Source organism: Delphinus delphis, chromosome 3 (assembly GCF_949987515.2).
Source record: "Delphinus delphis chromosome 3, mDelDel1.2, whole genome shotgun sequence".
Taxonomy (NCBI): domain Eukaryota; kingdom Metazoa; phylum Chordata; class Mammalia; order Artiodactyla; family Delphinidae; genus Delphinus; species Delphinus delphis.
Genome location: NC_082685.1, coordinates 144,451,993 through 144,471,724, shown reverse-complemented (window position 1 = coordinate 144,471,724; position 19,732 = coordinate 144,451,993). Strand labels below are relative to the sequence as shown.

The following is a 19,732-nucleotide window of genomic DNA, read 5'->3' as shown; positions in this document are numbered from 1 at the left end:
AGCCGTACCCTAGAGACGGGAAGGAGGCACCATAGAGCAGGAGGAGGACTGCCGAGGCCGAGCCTCGGGACCATAGAGATGAGAAAGCGGAGCGAGCGGCCGAGCCGGAAGAAAGGCCCAGAGTGAAGGCGGGGAGCAAGATGGCGGTGGCCAAGAGGAAACGGCGTGGAGGCCCGGCGTTTCAGGCGAAAAAGCTAAAAAGAAACGAAAAAGATGCTAAGACGCCTGCTAAGCCGAGCGACGTAGCAGAGGAGGCGGCGGAGGCAGAGAGAGATCGTATCCCAGGCCCGGTTTGCAAGGTAGGGGAGGCTCTACGGCCGTGGTTTCACGCGCCTTCGTTGGGGCTGGTTACCACATGATGGCTCTGCGGGTTTCCGAGTTGCAGGGGTGTTTCGGGAGCTCGGTCCCCTGTGTCCCGGCGGGACCCCCTACAGCGTTTACATTTAACCCTCGTGCACGTGGCTGCAGTCTTGGAGGCTGCGGGCTGAGCAACAGGGCCGACTTCTGAGCTCTTACCCGGCTCACAGGAAGCGACTTACGGGGACTCAGTTAACAGTGTTTGGTCTTCCAGTTACTCCATTTTTTGTTGTTGTTGAAGGATAGTACTTTTTCCCTAGAGTTGTTCCTCGCTCTCGAATATATCCCTTCCAGTGATGAATTCCAGTGAATACCTTCCAGAATTCCACATTCTGCCATATTGAGCTGCAGTCAGTTAGGGATGCTGAAGCTTGTTATGTGGTCGTTTAAAAGTTGCTCTCCTTTGGGATTATGATTTTGACTTGTTTGATCTTTAACTCTAAAGGGGTAACGAAAACTGGAGTAGATAGTATGACCTTTACGTATATTCGACAAAGTTTTAACGTGGCAGGCACGTAAGAAGTTAGGTTTCCCCTGCTTTGGGATTGCAAAACTAGAACATGACCACTTCCTCCTAACATGTTGGCGTTTAGAAGAAAACTAAGAACTCATATGAGTTGATGGTTTTTATTCAAAAGAAGGTGAACACAAGTTGTTGGACTTAACTTTCAGTCAACTGAGGGCTCCGTAAGCTAGATCAGATACTGTGGAGACAAGAATTGTGTTTGATTTATTAATTTCTGTCTCCCCCGCTCCCAAACTTAGCGTAAACCTCTGTCTACCACGTAGTGAGTGATAGATCAATGACCCTTTGTGGTGGAGTGGCAAGCACTGGGAAAGGAGTTAGCTTTTAGTAATGAAAGATGAGCTTGAATTCTAGCCCTGATATTAATTATCAGGGACGTTTCGAACTCTTCACTCACCTGTAAATTAAGAGCAAGAAAATGTGATTTACTTTTTGTGAAGAATAAGCTGAACTTGTAGATTTTCTGTAAATGTTAGTGTTCTCACTCTTCACTTTAAGAGCTAGAAAGAAATATGATAGTAGCTATGATCTGAGTCACAATATAAAAAATATTACTGAAGTGCAAGAAATAAAGATTACTTTAGGATAACCAGGTAAGGGATCATGAAGGATTTAGCCTTTGAGCTGGATCCCAAGGTAAGGGCAAAATTCCGATATTCAAAAATGAGAGGGAACAATATAAGAGGGAGAGAGTGAGAGAGAGAAAAAAAAACTAATCAAAGGTGTTGAAGTGGACGAAATGCTGACAGTTTAAAAAGTACAGCCAAATTGGCTAAAGTGTAGGGTTTATTTGGGGCAATAGTAAGGTAGAAATATAGGTGTATTTTAGAATCCAGTGTTAAAGCTGTATCATTTTGGACTTTGTTTAGAAAACCCTGGAAGGTAAAGATGTGATTGGAGCATGTAGGCGGTAGTCTGCCTTGTCTGTTGGAGGAGCTTCTGGCTGGAAAGACCAGCATTTAGAAGATTTGCAGTTGATCTGAGATTAAGAATCTGAAGCTTGAAGGCAGTATCACTAGGAGAGGACTAAGTTGTTGCAAAGAGAGATTGATAGCATTTACTAGTGCTTATGATATGAGAGAACAAGGGCAGATGGAAGAGTCAAAGTGTGGGGGACTGAAATGATGGTGACATCATCAGAAAAATAAATAGCAAAGAAATTTACCGGATTTTAAGGGTTGGTATTCTAGAGTTGAATTTGAGGTAAGCCAAATACTTGGATTATTAGGGCTAGAAAGAGTTCCTTACCTTTCTGTAGAGTTAGTTGACAATCAAAGCTGTGAGAATGATTATGAGAACTCTGTCCTGGAGAGATCAGAAACAAAAAAGGGCTAAGAAAGGATCTTTAGAGTCAGGAGGAGGAATTGGAGAGATTGAAGGAAAAAAATAAAAAGAAGGGAAGCCAAGGAGATTTCTGGGTAGCAGCTGGGGTCAGTGCTACAGAGATTCTGAATTAAAGATTGTTTGGCTTGCTACTTGGAAGCTTTATCTGTAAACAAACAAACAAGGTAGACTCATTATGAGATGTTAAAATTCATCTCACTTTTTTTTCTTTAGGGCAAGTGGAAAAATAAGGAACGGATTCTCATCTTTTCTTCTAGAGGAATAAATTTCAGAACAAGACATTTAATGCAAGACTTGAGAATGTTGATGCCTCATTCTAAAGCAGGTACCTTTATATCACATACTTTAAAATTTTGTATTTGTAAACTTGCCTGTTTATATGTTTTCACTTTGAGTCACACTTTGTTCGTTCAGCATGTCAGGTAAAGAAGCATGACTTCTCAGAAGTGTATCTGTTCAGTGCCAAGATTTTTCCAATTAATATTTTGTTAGAAATTCTTTGCAAAATTCATTAAACATTCTCTTTCCTTTCTTAAACAGATCCCAACTAGCAAAACATCTCTTAAAGGTCCAGGAATGCCTTCAGTGTAATGTTCTCAGAGGTCATGAGCTGGTTTGTCCTTCTAAATGATTTGGGACTGCCATGTATTGCTTTCTGTATTTAAAATAACTTTTTATTAAAAAACTTAATGGGCCAGGAGTAGGATTTCAAGCACCTTCAAGTTGGGACTCAGTCTGCTCCTAAGTGCCAAGCTTTTCTTTTTAGTAATGGGGTATCTTACAGGCAAATGAAGAACATCTAGTTTGGAGTTTATAACTGTGATAGCGCCCTCATGCAGGTGTTTTTGTGCCTGTGTTGGGAGGTGCTTTTGGTTTTAATTCTAGGTAATAACTTAGTTCTTTAGACCAGTGTTTCTCAAACTGAGGTCTGCTGTTACATCTTCAGGTCTCTGAAACTAATGAGAGAATTTTAATTTATGAGCTCTAAATGTGGTTTGTGAGAATTTTCCCATTTTTGAAAGGGATTCATAGAATTCAGGCATACCTCTTTTTATTGTGCTTCGCTTTATTGCAATTTTTTCCCCCATTTGAAGGTTTGTGGCAACCCTGCGTCGAGCGAGTTTCTTGGTGCCATTTTTTCAGTGGCATTTATTTGCTAACTTTGTGTCTGTGTCACATTTTGGTAATTCTTGGAATATTTCAAACTTTTTCATGGTTAGCATTTTTTAGCACTAAAATATTTTTAAATTAAGGTATGTACATTGTTCTTTTAGACATAATGCTATTGTACACTTAACAGACTACAGTATGGTATAAACGTGACATTTATATGCACTGGGAAACCAAAAAAATTTGTGTGACTCGCTTTATTGCGATATTCGCTTTGTTACGGTAGTCTGGAACTGAACTGGCAGCATCTCTGAGGTATGTCTGTACACAAGTAAGAGACACTGCTTAGAGCTTGATAATTCTTGAGGACTATTTTTAATCACTCTTGTTTACATTTCAAAAGAACAAGATTTTTAAAGAGGTCATGTGTTTTCAGGTCTAATCATTTTGAAGATTAATAAAATCTCATTTAAACTGAAGATTATAAAAAATACTTAATATTTAATTTCCTAGAAAGTATGTGTGATTTGATTGAAGTAGCTTTGAAATTTTTTGTTTACTTAACCTGTTTTTCTTTTTATAGATACTAAAATGGATCGTAAAGATAAGTTATTTGTGATTAACGAGGTAATTTTAGAAATTAATTAAAGTAAAATATTCTAGCAACATTGTATTTAGGAACACAATATTTGGAACACTAGAAATAGTTCATTTAGAAAATAAGTCAGTTATTCAGTGACTTTTAAGTTGTTTTGTATAAGATACGCAAATTTTATGAACTTTATCTGCCTTTTAAATTTTTATAGTACTCATTGTCTATTTCACACAGTTTAGTGCTTCAGTATATAATTTCTTGATCATTCTTATATTTGTCTTCTCTCAACAAGCATACTGAAATTTCCTGAGGACAAGGATTAAATCACTCTTTTTTTTTCTCATTATGTCTAGTACAGTGCTAAATTCATAGTAGGTACTCATAAAAATTATCAACGTAAATAAAAAGCCCATTAAATATTTTTTAAAACTCATTGAAAAGTATTTTGCCAGTTTTAAAAGCGGTGCATGTGATATTTGCTCTTAAGATATTACAAACTAGTAATATGTTAAATTTTCAAAGTATTGTTGAAGAGTAAACTTGCGTTTTTAGAGCAGATTTTCTTTTAAAACTTAGAATTGTTTTAAGATAACTCTCTTTAGCTATTAGAAATGCCTCTGTTATTTATTTAGCACAAATTTTTGAAGTGCTGCTCTATCATGGCATTATAGAAACAGTGTTTAGAAAAACGCCCCTATCATCATGGAGCTTACATTCTAATGGAGGAGACAGGCCGTAAACAAGTAGTATAATTTCAAGTGAAGATAGGAGAAATAAACAGGATATGGGTTGCCAGCAACTAACGCTCACAACTTAGTGTGTAGATGTGTTTATTGTAAGACCAGTAAGGAACAAAAGCATTGGACTGAAGAATTCTTTAAGCCTCAGGTAGTGTATATGTATTAGTTTATGAACACGACAATAATATAGGACTTCATTCCTTTTGTATATTTCTCAATTGTGACTTTGTAAATCCTTGAGATGTTGAAGTTTAATTCAGCTTGAAATGGGTTTTGTATACTTGCCTTTCGCCAGCTCCTTAGTGATTTTACAGAACCAAATCACAGAATGGTAGTACAGATGAGGAAGAAAAAACAAATTTCTTGAGCTTAAAATCGAAAAGCTAAAAGAGAGTTAAAGAGAGTTAAAAATCAAAGTAACCATTATAAAGGATGATTTTTGGTTCTGTAAGGACTGTATTTTTCTTTAGTTGGTGAGGCTAATTGTAATGTGCTTTATCCCTGGGACATTTGTTTTAAATCTTTGTAGTTTGTACACAGGACCATGGTCAGAAGAAGAGGTTCCCCAAGGGAGGCCAGTAAAAATGCTAGGCCAGAAAGAGTAGCTGCTTCCACCAAAGAGGTGGGCAGAGCACAGTTTACCTTGGACAGAACACCTAAGAGGAACTTTAAACGTTTCCATGAATAAATTTACCTCGATTTAGACCTTTGTAGCCTATTAACCTGCTTAAGTATTTTTGAAGGCATCTAAATATTCATTGCATTGAATTACTTTAGATCTTATTTTTATTATCCACTTCATTTTTCTATACTTTGCCCCGTTTAGGTTTGTGAAATGAAAAACTGCAATAAATGTATCTATTTTGAAGCTAAGAAAAAACAAGATCTCTATATGTGGTAAGAGAATGTATTAAATAAGATTAGAGAATATGTGAATATTATTAGCACATTATGGTGTCTTTTAAACTGAATTGGTAGTAAGCTTTTACTACGTTCTAAATTTTAATTAGTTGAAAAAGCTTTTATATTTTTTAGGCTTTCAAATTCACCTCACGGACCATCTGCTAAATTCCTTGTTCAAAATAGTAAGTTGACTCAATTTAAGTTTTTGTGAGAAAATTGAAAATAATCTTTTGGGATAATCGTGCCAAAGTTATAACTATTTTTGTTGCTGATGTAATTTTTCTAGTTCATACCCTAGCTGAGCTAAAGATGACTGGAAACTGTTTGAAAGGTTCTCGGCCCCTCTTGTCTTTTGATCCTGTAAGTTTCTCATTTAGTGTATGAGGTCTAATTTTCTTACTGTGCATGGTTGTTTTTTGGTGGATATAGTTGTATAATTCAGTTTAGTTAATATAAAAACACAAACAATTTTAAACAAAACTAATGTTGTCAAGTAATATGTTCACTCTATTTTTATAGGCTTTTGATGAATTACCACATTTTGCTTTGTTAAAAGAACTCTTAATTCAGGTAAATATCTTTACTAGAAACTATTTTTAGTAAAATATTCTAAATGAGTGTCTTCCTTTTAACTTAGCTATCTGAAGCACACATGGTATGTCACAGAATACAGAACTAACGTGTCCTTTTTCCCACTAGATCTTTAGTACACCACGGTATCATCCCAAAAGTCAACCATTTGTGGACCATGTGTTTACGTTCACTATTTTGGATAATAGGATATGGTTTCGGAACTTTCAGGTTAGCTTTAATTAACTTTTAATTATACTTTGAAATAAATTAGGATATATTGTTTTTATAGACATGGAAAATGCAAATGATAAATTCTTTTCTTTTCGTTTACATCGTTTTCTTTTCCCCACAGACTTGTAGTAAATAACCTTTATCTCATAACTTACGTTCATGGCTATCAGCTAATATGGTGTATGGATTTTCTAACAAGCCACTATATATTGAGTAAAATATAAGTTTCTCTTCCAAGACGTTAGAATCTACCAGGGGTGAGGTGGGGTTTAAGACTTTGAAAAACATAACCCCTGTAGAAAGCATTCAGTGAGAACTATTAGATGAGTCATACAGTGATTCATCCAGGAGGAGAGGTGATTCTGGAAATCTGTGGAGAGGTGGAAGAGAGCAGCAAGGCAAAATTTCAGACAGCTTATGAAGTAAACTGGGCTCTTTTCTGCATGTTGTTGTTATATTGGATACTTTGCAGTGTGAGTTAAACATATCCCCTTCGTAACCCCTGAGGGCAGGCATACCTTAACCAACTATAGTAATATTTGTAGTTCAGAAGTTGTCTCTTAATTCCACAGTCAGTAACCATTCAAAAATAAATTCTGCCAACGTCTTTTTATCTACCTTTTAATCTAATTTGAATTAAATGTATAAAAACAATTTAGGGGTTGATTTAAATTTTGAAAGGGTGCTCCATAGGGTGCTTTAATCCATTTTGTTATAATGGTTGCAGTTTTTTTTAATTTTTTATTTATTTTTTTTGTGGTACGCGGGCTCTCACTGTTGTGGCCTCTCCCGTTGCGGAGCACAGGCTCTGGACGTGCAGGCTCAGCGGCCATGGCTCACGGGCCCAGCCGCTCCACGGCATGTGGGTTCTTCCCAGACTGGGGCACGAACCCGTGTCCCCTGCATCGGCAGGCGGACCCTCAACCACTGTGTCACCAGGGAAGCCCATGGTTGCAGTTTTAAATATTCATTTAACCACAATTTTTCAAGAAGACACGCGTTGTGAGAAGCAAGATACAGACCAAATTGAAGTGACTCAATTTTAAAAACACACTGAAAAAGCATTTATATTTTCCTATGACAACTACCTGTAACCAGTAATGTATTTCAGAAAGTATTGATGATTTGGCACTTGCCAAGTTTCACTTCCACCTTAACTTCATTGGTTATCAGTTCTTTTAGGCACATTTGTAATGAGGATATAGCCTGTATACATTTTAGGAGGAGTAGTATATCCAAACCAAAATGAAATGTTTCCTTTTTATTAAAGATCATAGAGGAAGATGCTGCTCTTGTAGAAATAGGACCCCGTTTTGTCTTAAATCTCATAAAGATTTTCCAGGGAAGTTTTGGAGGACCAACTTTGTATGAAAATCCTCACTACCAGTCACCAAACATGGTAAGCTGTTTTTGTTCAGTGGTCCTTTATGTCCCAGAACTCTTGGGCCAAAATAATTCTGTGAAGTAACTGTTGTGTTAACTGTGAAACTGAATTTGGTTTTTGCTGCGTACAGTCTTACAAATTGCTTTTTTTTTTGATGACACAGGGTGAAGGGAAGTAGGGTTCATAAGTTAATGTCTTTGCCGTGTATAAAATGTTTATTTTTATTTCAAAAGCACCTTTAATATTTTTTTGTTTCTAGCATCGGCGTGTCATAAGATCCATCACAGCTGCAAAATACAGAGAGAAACAGCAAGTGAAAGACGTGCAGAAGCTGAGAAAGAAAGAACCAAAGACTATTCTTCCCCATGATCCCACTGCAGATGTTTTTGTTATACCAGCTGAGGAAAAGCCGATAGAAATACAGTGGGTAAAACCAGAGCCAAAAGTCGATTTGAAAGCAAGAAAGAAAAGGATTTATAAAAGGCAAAGGAAAATGAAACAGAAGATGAACAGTGGGAATGCAAAATGAATCAATGGATAACTAATTTGTTCTCATTTGTTTTATATTTATTTTATGTTCAATGTGTAAAAATACTTTTATTATTTGGGACAACCTTATATCTAATTAGTGTGACATTTAAAAGAGAAAAATTAAGATTTTGTGGCTTCGGGGGGGGCGGGTCCTATTTTTTTCTAAATAAAATATCACCAGAACTCATCACTTAATTTCTGTTTTTCTTTTCAAAGCTTGTTTGTATTATTAAAAACTTAGCACAATTAAGGTTTAGGCCTGCTCTCTTGGATTAAAATTTTGAGTTTAGCAAAGCTGAAATTCAAACAGATTTATTGGATCATTATTACATGTAAAAGAGCATTAGGCACTTTGAGAGCATAGTTTCAGATGGTAAAGTTGGGGTAGACTGCTAGAAGGGAAAACATCTTACTGAGGTTTGAGTCCCTGAGTCACAAATCAGTGAGGCCCCGGAAAAGCCAACCTCTCATCTTGTTTTCTTACCTTGAAAATGTATGCTAAAAATACTTAGGTTTTGGGCTTCCCTGGTGGTGCAGTGGTTGAGAGTCCGCCTGCCGATGCAGGGGGCACGGGTTCGTGCCCCGGTCCGGGAAGATCCCACATGCCGCGGAGCGGCTGGGCCTGTGAGCCATGGCCGCTGAGCCTGCGCGTCCGGAGCCTGTGCTCCGCAACGGGAGAGGCCACAGCAGTGAGAGGCCCACATACCACAAAAAAAAAAAAAACAAAGGTTTTGCAAATCAAATGAGTTTATATGTGTTGAAAGCTTTTTGTAGATTACAAATTTAATTTAGAAGCAGTGCCTGTAAATTACTTATCAAATTAACAGTAAAAGAAAGAAAAACAGGACAGTTGTTAAGAGGGCACCAGAAGATTTGAATTTCTCCTGTTAAGAAAGAACTTTACTTGAAGTAAAGAGAGCACTGGGCTTACTACCCTGGAAGTCGATTAGTAATGGAAAGACAAGATTCTGGATGCAAGTGGCCAGGGATAGGGGTCATGCATGTGGTATTTTGTCACCCACTAATTTCATGCTAATCATTTTCTCCTGTCTTTTTCTGCAGCGTGATTAGTAATTCCATAGTATTCCACTCTGTCACGCCTATCTAAGCAGTCCCTTGTTGGATATTTGAGTATTTCAATTTTATCTTTTTCTGGTATAGGTGCTTGCAGCAAACTTTCTATAGGTATTTTGTACAATATTTGTGGTTTCCTATAAGAACTCTGGTCAAAAATTATGAACCTGTTCCCCTAAATATTGTACCTCACCAGAGGTTAGTGTTCATTTCCTTACACCCTTGCTGAGATAATCTTTGTCAATTTGATAGGTAAAAAAATGAATACTGTGTTTTGGCTATGTACTGGGTTTTCTTTTGTGACTGGTGTTTTGTGTGGTAGTTACATGAATTTGTAAGGGCTCTTATATAGTGAGGTTTTTCTAGGCATCTTTCCTAGTTTGTCACTTGGGTTTTGATTTTGTCTTTATTTTAGATCTGTGTAGGCAGAATGATCAGTTTTTCCATTTCACTTTTTCCTAATTTTCTGCTAAGAAAGGCCTTCTTGAGTGTATAATTAGGCTACTTTATCTTGAAATGGTATAAGTTAAGCTACTTAACCTTGAAATTTAAGTAATTCAAGTCAGAGGTTCACTTGAAATATTCAATACTTGCATGTGGCTAATGAAAGGCAAATCTGGTTAAGTGCAGGGGAAAAAAGGCCATTATTTAAGTGACAGAATATAGGCTGAAAATTAGCTGTATATTTCCCTTTCATAATCATTTATATGGATAACTCATTTGAATGAGAATTCCGTGTCTCCCAAGTCCATGTTCATTTAGAAGTCAGCCTGTTTAGTGAGATCTTTCTTTAGACTGAAATTTATATGCAGTGTAATTATCTTTAAATTTTGATACAATGTTATAAGTAAAAATAGATCCCTTTTTCCCTCAGGAGGAAAAAAAGAGGTAGCAAAACCAGATGGAGTTGGAGGAAGAAAATACTTTGTTTTTTCACTTTTTGTCCAACCCCCCCTCCCCTAATTCCATTCTCAGATGGGGAAAGGTCCTGTTTTTCATTGCACTCAAATTTCTCAATCCCTACCTATTACCAATTTACAATCCAAGACCATATAGTATATTCCTTTGGAAAAGAGGCAAGTATGAATTTTGAGTAGTGGGTTGGACAGTGTTGTGCCTAGAAACTTGATGAGGTTTAGAGTTGGTTGGTTTTGATTGTGCAGGGGGCAGGGTATTAAGGAAGAAAGGGACAGCTTCCTAAACTTTGGATACCCAACCCTGTACAATAGATATTTGTTAGCAACAGAGCCAGCCCTTCTCTCTAACCATACGTGGTTGACAAAGACAACCTACATCTAACAGCTGATATATGTAAACATTCCACATTACAGTGAAATATTCTGGTGTACTGATGGATTTCTTTTAAAATTTTATTTATTTATTTTTGGCTGTGTTGGGTCTTTGTTGCTGTGTGCGGGCTTTCTCTAGTTGCAATGAGTGGGGGCTACTCTTCATTGTGGTGCGTGGGCTTCTCACTGCGGTGGCTTCTCCTGTTGCAGAGCACGGGCTCTGGAGCACAGGCTCAGTAGTTGTGGCACACGGGCTTAGTTGCTCCACGGCATGTGGGATCTTCCTGGATCAGGGCTCGAACCTGTGTTCCCTGCGTTGGTAGGAGGACTCTTAACTACTGTGCCACCAGGGAAGCCCTATACTGAGGCATTTTAACGACAATTAGGATAGTATTTTGACACCTTATCAAATTGCTTGGAACAGTTGTTCAGATCTTACATCCCATAATACAGTGTATCAGTTAGATCAACCAAAACCTATTGGTTAAATACTATCTCTTAACTGCATTTTTTGTTTTTTTTTGGCGGCCCGCTGGTCTTGTGGGATCTTAGTTCCCCTGACCAGGATGGAACCCGGCCCTTGGCAGGGAAAGCGCCATGTCCTAACCACTGGACTGTCAGGGAATTCCCTTAACTTCATTCTTAAAGTAAACCAATCTTGGAAATGTAGGTTTAGAGGCCAAAAAGTTAGGATTAAAGAGTGATGGATGGGTGGACCAGCACAATTTCATTCACATTGGTGGTAAAACATGTAGTACTATGTTACTTCAAAACGTGTTGATGCTTCCTCTTAAATTGTTTCAGTTTAAGTCATCTACTCTTATTTCTCATGCACATTGGTCAGGACAAGCAATATTAGAGATCTCATTAAGTGGTAACCGAAGATATCTGAAGAGTTAAAAAAACCTGGATTCGATCCAACCGAATCCTGCCACTGATTGGGGAGGCTTGAGCAAACCACTTACCTGAGTGTCGTCCTCATCTGTAAAATTGGGGCTCACGTTAAAGAACCACAAGATGTTTTCCAGAATATCATCCCATGAGACTCCTATCTTAGCTCTCAGGTCGGCTGTCAAGTTGGTGTCACTCTGACTGCCCTCTGTGTCCCTCACAATAACACCCACCGGGGCCCAGCCTCCCGTGGCCCCGCCTCCGTTCTCCTAAGGCCCCACCTCCGTCCCTCCGCGGCTCCGCCTCCCTCCTGCGCGGCTATTTCCGGAACAGGGTCCTCCCCCAGCCCATGCGGAGCCGCGGCCTCCGGTAACGCCCCCTCCGCGCTCCCGCGTGCCGCAACCGGCGCCGCCTTTCGCCGCCGCGCGCCGTCGTCGCCCCGTGCCGCCGTCGCTGCCGCCGCGCTCGCTGGCTGGCCCGGTGCGGGCGCCGGGCTCCTGCCACAGGAGAGAACCACCAGCGCCACCACCACCACTTCGGCCCGGGCCCGGGCACCGGCCCCGCCCCGGGCCCCGGCCTGAGCCCCCCGCCCGGCCGGACGATGGAGTGTCACTACGAGGCGCTGGGGGTGCGGCGCGACGCCAGCGAGGAGGAGCTCAAGAAGGCCTATCGGAAGCTGGCCCTGAAATGGCACCCGGGTAACTACTCCGCAACCGCCGTGGCCCCTCGCAGAAGCCTTGGCCCTCGCGACCTTTCTCAACCCTCGCCCTAGGGTAACTCCAGGGACCTGGTTGTGCCCGGAGCTGCCCGCTCGGTAACTCCCCTCGCCCTGGAAATCGGGCCGGCGCCCGGTCAGGTGGCCCCTGCGCAGTTCTGGCGATGAGCGTCCTCGGCTCCTCGGTGGACGCAGCCCTCCACCCCCAGGCTTCACTCGAGCCCCGAGCACCTCGTCCCTTCCTAGACGCCCCTCCCCCCGGTTCCCGCGTGGCTAACGGCTGGGGAAAGATAAATGTCCTAGAGACTTCCCTGCCCCTCCCACTCCTTCGCAGACGGCCCCGAGCGGGGAGGAGTCGCGAGCTCTTAACCCAGTCCTGCCTCAGGCTAGTCCCTTGCTGGACTCCCCTGCAGCTCGGCTTCCCCGGGCTTCTCCTCGGCGGCCCTTAGCTTCATCAAGGAATCCCAGCTACTTAAGTGTAATTAAGACAAAGGAGCTAGTGAAATGTCTTTTAAATGGCTATGCCTTTTTTTTTCTCTTTCGGAGAAAAGACCCTGTACTTCACTTCGGATTTTGAGTGTCTTCCCTAGTGAAGTTCATGTGTTTACTTAGAAGTGTGCTTCCTTTGGATGTTTTATTTGGTTGTAGTCCAGGCCTTTGTGACTGTCGTGAAGTAATTTGATCTTCTAGACTGGGGAACTCAGAATTTGAATCTCAGCTTTTTGAGGTTTATAAGAGGCTTTCGTATTAGTACTAGTCCATAAGCATGTTTCTAGAGTCTCTGAAATGCTAAGATGGAAACCTCAGAGTCTTGTTTGGAAAACATGCCTTACACACACGAAAAGTTAAATACAAATGCAAATAAAATAGCATAGCATATATAATTGGTAGTTGTGTGATAGAACAACTAATAACTGCCCCAGGAATTCAGGGTCCACTATGTACTGAAAGGCAGTGAGGCTCCCCCTTGGCGGAGGAGTCTAGCCATTAGCTGGATGCTGGAGGAATGGGATTGAGAGAAGTGAATATAACAGTATGGGAAAGAGCACTGAGTGTCCCAAAGATGGCCTAGGGGACAGTTCGACCGAAGGCAGTGTTTATCGGAAGTCTGAAAATATGGGTTGAGAGAAGAGCTGAAGGAAGGGCTCGGGACCCAAAGTCAGAAGGTAATGGTTATAGTTGATGGAACGGGAAATAAAGGTATGGGTTTGTTGCTTAAAGTTGTAATGATGACCAACAGAGGAACTAAAAAAACTCTGATGTATATTGGAAGGGAAGAGGTAAATGAGCTAAATGTTCATTAAGAAGTCATTAGCTATATCCAAAATTAATAGGTCCAAAATTAGTGTAAGAGTAATAGGGGTTACCGTTAGAAATCGAGTTAAGAATTTGTTGACTCTGGGTGGGAAAGGGTGGGAAAGAGGATTACTGCTTGTCACCAAGTGCATATATAATTTTGATGACAGTATTAAAACGTTTTTGAGTAGTAGTTTGAGATTAGATTGTAAGGGGCTTTGAATGTTAGGCGAAGGACTGTGAAATTTGTTTATCCAATAGTGGAGAGTTGAGGCTGGTTTTATTAAGATGTCTTGGGAAGGTGCTATGAAGGCAGCTTAGTAGTATGAGGAGGGGTAGAGACAGAAGTCAGGTAGAGTCCGCCTTGGGCACCGATGGGCCAAAACTAGGCTTGGGGTCAGTGGGAAGGGTAAGGCCTGGGATGAAGAGAAGTTGCAAAAGAAAAATTACCAGATTTGGTGACTAGTTGGAAATCAGTGCAAAGAAGAAGGCAAATGTTACTAAAATATCAGTTAACTATTTTGAAACCAAATGTGTTAGTAACTAAATGTGAATAGCTTCTTTGAATGTCATCAGAATTCGTAACATCCTAAATATCTTGGTTTGAAAATGCCTATACATATAAGGGGTAAATACTGTCCCAGGAGATGCATGATTTTGATATGCTTTGCTTTGCTGGCTCATTAATTTGTTAAGTCTTGACACTCAGCAAATGTTTAATTTCATTCTGTGTGTAAGGTACTGTGTTAGATGTTAGAGGACATATGGGCTGTGCTTCAAAGGCTAATACGTACCTCATATAGAAAGGCTGCCCATTTTCATTGTTAAAAAAGAAAGAGATTACCTTTATTTCTGTTATTGAGGAACTGAGAATGATTTCCAGTAGGGTCAATAGCACTGCGTAGTGAGGTTACTCCTTGTGAAAGCCAGGCTCTCAGTAATTCATCTGACGACTGTTCCCTGAACACCTTACTGTGGAACGAGACAGGGGTGGTCCCTGCCCTGCTGGCCCTGCTGTCTTCTGGGAAACACAGAGGAAAGCAGTCACTTTTCATCCGGTGAGATAAGGGCAGTATGAGGGCAAATACAAGGTGCTTATGAGCACATGTACCAATCTGGACTGGGTTTTCTAGTGGGTGGGATAGATGTGCATCCCTGAAGAAGTGACATCTAGGTCGAGACCTAAAGCGGGAACACAGGGAATACAGGAGGTGGAAGGCAAGAGAGACCACGGCAGAGTCTAGGAAGGGAAAGAGGTGAGCCTGCCCAGGTGAGCAGGGGCCCGGTCTTGAAGGTTGTGGTAACCTGCATTAGGCAGATTGGGTTTTAACCTAAGGGTGTTGGGAAGCCATTGAAGGGTTGGAAGCAGGAGAAATGATAGGTTTTTATTTTTCTTGTATCTCTCGGGCTGTAGTGGGGAGAATGGATTGGAGAGGGCAAGGCTGGAGGTAGGGAGACCAGTAGGTCCAGGACACTGACATGACTAGGATGAGGATAGGACCTGGGGGTGGAGCCTGAGTCACATGCTAAAATCCTCAGTGAGTAGGGGGAGTAGTTGGGAGGCGAGTGGACAGTGAGAAGGAGGGGAAGACGGAGAGATGGCCAAATGGCCTGAATCTCGATGGAATGCTGGTTTGTCCTCAGGGGTGAATAGAGAATCAGTGACCAGGAGGATGTCAGCTTTACCACCGAACCTGCTGTGTGACAGCTGTGCTGGAGCCCGAGAGGCCTGTAGGGAAGTGGTGTTCTCAGGGAACCTGGCTTCAGTCAAGGCAGGACTTAAAAGGCACAGTCCATGAAATGTTCTAGAAGGTAGTGTGAAAACATTCGGGACAAAGTGGAAGACGGTGTGAATGGATCAAGAGAAAAGCACAGGATAGTATGAGAATGCCTTTTAAACTTTAATGACTGGATTTGCAATACCTGTGGCTTTTGCATTTGGCTAATAATTAAGGTGGGCTTTCCATTTTTTATGATTGCTTGTTAACTCAACTGCAGTCATGTTCAACCTCCTGGTCAACCAGTTACAAGTATATTTAAGTGAAATAAAAAGCCATATGACAGATTGAAAAAACTAGTTAAAAAAGAAGCTCCAGCAAGTGATTAGATCTTACTTTCAGATGGTACACTGGTGGGTTTTTATGTGTAAAAGCTTTAGCTCTTACCAGACTTCTTTGAGGGAGGAAGGAAGGGAGTGGGAAGAAACAGGACAACGAAGTACAGATGAAAAGGTGAAGACAGCCACCACGTACCACCCCAAACAGCCGCCTTTTTTGTCTCATGTCAGGAGATTCAGTTGCTGGCTTTTTCTGCCTTTCTGCTTTAATTTTTTTTAAATTTAACATCTTTATTGGAGTATAATTGCTCTACAGTGGTGTGTTAGTTTCTGCCGTATAACAAAGTGAATCAGCTATATGTATACATATGTTCCCATATCTCTTCCCTCTTGCGTCTCCCTCCTTCCCACCCTCCCCATCCCACCCCTCTAGGTGGTCACAAAGCACCGAGCTGATCTTCTTGTGCTATGTGGCTGCTTCCCACTAGCTAGCTATTTGAACTATGCTTTTTTCGTTTATCTGACCAAAATGTTATTAATGATTTGACGAAGACACAGAAGTCATGAGCTGGACTGTCACCCTGGAGGCATATCAGGATTGTGTTCAGCTGCACGTGACAGGAAACTGGCAATTGTGGTCAAAACAAATAGTCATTTTATTTTCTTCATGTAGCAAGAAATCCAGAGGTGGCCCATCTTGGTAGCTCCAGCTGCTTGATGAAGCCATCGAAGACCTGGTCCATCATCCTGACCATAAGACTTGAGTCCTTTCATCAAGTGTAAGCAGTTAAGCCTCAAAGAAGTTCATTACTCATGTGGAGGTGCAGAGAGAGGCAGGTGAGCCCCAGTGTAGCAGGTCTCCTCCACGAGGTCCTTGGACTCTGCTCAGCAGCTGTCAGATCAGGCCTCACTCACCATCTGAAACGGCAGCAGGGGATCCCAGGCAGCAGTGTGGAGGAGGAAGGATTAAAGCAGGGACAGAGTGTGTGCTGGTTGCCTTTCAAGGAAGTCTTAAAGCCACCATAGAATACTTTTATAGATTTTATTGACCGGAGCTTAGTCACATGGTCATGCCAAGCTTCAAGGGAGACTGGAAATGGAGTCTTTATTTGGGGGATCAGGTGCCCCCATAAAATCAGGAGTCAGTTGTTACCGGAAGAAGGGGATGAACTAGCAGTCTCTGCCTCAGTCCTCATAATCTGCCTGCAGGCAGTATACCCGGGCTTTGGGCAGGACACAGGGGATGAGTTAAGGGCATAAGGTGAGTGCCACCCAGGCCCATCCCTTTGATCAGGAGAAACAATCTTCTCCTAGGAGCTTCACTTAGTAGATTTGTGTTTGTATCTGATTGGCTAAAACTGGGTCACCTGGCAACCCCAACTTCAAGAAAGTCTGGGGAGGTGAATTTTTAAAGTGTGTGTATTACCCCTGTGATCAAAATCAGGTTTTGTTAGGAGGAAGAGGAGAATGGATATCGAGTAGGCAACTAGTAGTATTTGCCACAGAGTAGTAATAAAAATCCAAAATAATTAAATCTAAAATTATCAAAACAGGATACTGGGTGTCCTGTGTTTAGAATCCAATTGCAGCAAGGCCACAACAAGATGGAATTTGATAGTATGCATTGGAAGTAATGGAAAACCTAGCCACAGTGGCTTAGTAAGTTAAGAATTTATTTTTCTCACCACAAGGAGTTTTGGAGGTAGGTGCCTGCTGGCATTGTTTCAGTGGCTAAGTAATGTCACAGTGAATCTCGTGACTTTTTCTTCATGGTCTCAAGATGGCTGCTGAAGCTCCAGCTCTCATGCCCATGTACAAGACAAAAAGAGGAAGGAAAGAAAATACACTAACAGACTTCTGCTTTCATCTCATTGGTCAGAACTATGTCACGACCCTTCCTAGCAGCAAGCGAGGCTGGATAAGCTAAAATACTTGCTTATTTTTTAGCTTATCCAGCCTCCACAGTAAAGGCTGCAAGAGATAAAGGAGGGGGAGGTGTTGGATGATCTAACCTTTAGTCTCTACCACAGAATGGATTGAGTACTATGTTTGAGTTAAAAAAATATTTGTTATACAGGTATATTGGCTTGTCAGGAATTTTTTTAAAAAATATTTATTTATTTATTTAGTTGCATCGGGTCTTAGTTGTGGCAGGAAACTCTTAGTTGCGGCATGCATGTGGGATCTAGGTCCTGACCGGGGATCAAACCCCAGCTTCCTGTATTGGGAGCATGGAGTCTTAACCACTGCGCCACCAAGGAAGTCCCTCTTGTCAGTAATTAATATGAAAAATACTTGAAACTTTGTCACCTATAAATTCAATATGACTTACTGTGATATTGTTGCTAAAAGCTAATATAATTAGCTATAGTGACTAGAAGTAGAATGTTAAGGAATTAATGAATGGCTCCTTGATGATCACTGTCTTTGACAGCATTTGAAGTAGAGGGTATTATAGTGTGCATAAGAAATGGGAGATTTAGTCCAGAGAAGAGGTAGGCTAGGAGATGACCCATGGGCTGCTCTGTGGAAGGGGAGTTAGACCAGCGTTGTATTACTTATACAGCTAGGCTCCTGTGATGCAGTTTTTTTTGTTTCTGTTTATTACTTTTTTTTTTAATTCCAGGGGAGCATGATTCTATATCTAAAGCTTTTTGTGTTAAAGCATCTTAGTAAAAAGAGCTATGGCAAATTGCTGCACTTGAGAAAGTGTTGTCTGTGTCAGTTGTTGAGCAGAAGGCCGCTTGAAGGACTTGGGATTGTGTAATGGTATCTGAAAAGAGGAGGTAGGATACCCTTGAGGGCCTTGTTTTAAGACTACTTCTGTCATATTTTTTTCTTAGAGGCAGATATTGAGTTGTAGCTTAAAGAACATTGATGTACTCCACGGTAGGTTCAAAATATTTTACTTTCTGAGTGTATTAGTTATCTACTGCTGTGTAACAAATTACTGAAAACTTAGGGCTTAAAACAACAAACAGCAAATACTTTCTTTTTTTTTAGCAAATATTTTCATAATACGGACTCACACGGTTTCTGGGGATCAGAATCAGAATGGTGTAGCTGGGTGGTTTGGCTCAAGCTTTCTCACCAGGTTGAATCACCATTGTCTGGGAAAACCCACTTTCAAGCTCACCCCCACAGTAATGGCGGGCCTCAGTTCCTTGTTGGCTGTGGGCCGGAGGCCTCCATTCTTCACCACGTGGGCTTCTCATGGACCACTGGAGTGTCTGTGGCAGCTGGCTACTCCCAGCGATCCAAGAGAGAGTGAGCGCCCAAGATGCAAACTGCAGTCTTTCATGATCTAATCTTGGAAGTAATATCCTGTACCGTCACCACTCCTGCCACCTGCTTTTGGTCACAGAGACCAACCCCGGTGACATGGGAGGGGACCACACAGGGCATGAGTGCCAGGAGGTGGGGGTCCTTGGGGGCCATCTTGGAAGCTGGCTACCACCCTGAGGCAAAGATGCTTTCTGAATTCCGCAGTTAAGGAAGCACAACTAATTAGGGGAAAAGTAATTAGTTAGCACATCCTTTGTAAAGTTTATGAGATTTATTTTGGTATATGCTGGTAAGAAAGAAAACCTTAAGGATGGTGGTAAAGGTGGATTAAACATAATCTAGCACTGAATAGTAACAGCCTTTCTATAAATGATTGATTTATGTATTTTATTCCTTCTAAAAATAAAATGTGTACTACTCAGCATTTTCTGTTTGTGGATATCCAGGTTGAGTGCTCAGTGACGCACTGAGAGTTAGAGAAAAGCATGAAATTTCTACTCAAGTTCCCACTTATAACAGATCCTGATTATCAGCTGTCATCCATTTTCTGGTTTTCCATAGTTGTTTTTCTTCATTTTTGTACACTCATCTATGTATGGCATTTCTGATGGAAGAGGTCCCTTTTAGAGTCTGTCCTTTACTTTTTTGATGACTGAATTTCTGTGCCTTTATTTTAACAGATAAAAATCTGGATAATGCCGCAGAAGCAGCTGAACAATTTAAACTAATCCAAGCAGCGTATGATGTGCTAAGCGACCCTCAGGAAAGAGCATGGTGAGCATCACGCTCTCCCTCCTTGTGTATCTTGTTGGGAAGAATGGTCAACAGAGGG

General features: G+C 41.1%; 2 protein-coding genes across 5 annotated transcripts in view; both read left to right on the top strand.

Annotated features, from left to right (window-relative positions):
- The first annotated feature begins 1 nt into the window (after position 1).
- On the top strand, positions 2–8,475 carry BRIX1 (biogenesis of ribosomes BRX1). The gene is made up of 10 exons (XM_060009608.1): positions 2–299; positions 2,441–2,552; positions 3,921–3,964; positions 5,499–5,569; positions 5,708–5,757; positions 5,862–5,935; positions 6,095–6,145; positions 6,275–6,376; positions 7,650–7,778; positions 8,023–8,475. Exons 1-10 carry the CDS (start codon positions 141–143, stop codon positions 8,290–8,292), a joined length of 1,062 nt encoding a protein of 353 aa, XP_059865591.1. The 5' UTR covers positions 2–140; the 3' UTR covers positions 8,293–8,475.
- Positions 8,476–11,947: 3,472 nt separating this feature from the next.
- DNAJC21 (DnaJ heat shock protein family (Hsp40) member C21) overlaps positions 11,948–19,732 on the top strand; it is a 36,149-nt gene continuing 28,364 nt past the window's right edge. For all 4 annotated transcript variants that reach the window (XR_009519023.1, XM_060009605.1, XM_060009604.1 and 1 more), the window contains exons 1-2: positions 11,948–12,246; positions 19,581–19,674. Coding sequence is in view for 3 of the 4 variants with exons in the window: in XM_060009605.1 (XP_059865588.1) it covers positions 12,150–12,246; positions 19,581–19,674 (191 nt within the window). In the remaining variant the exon portion in view is untranslated. The remainder of the gene's footprint in view (positions 12,247–19,580; positions 19,675–19,732) is intronic.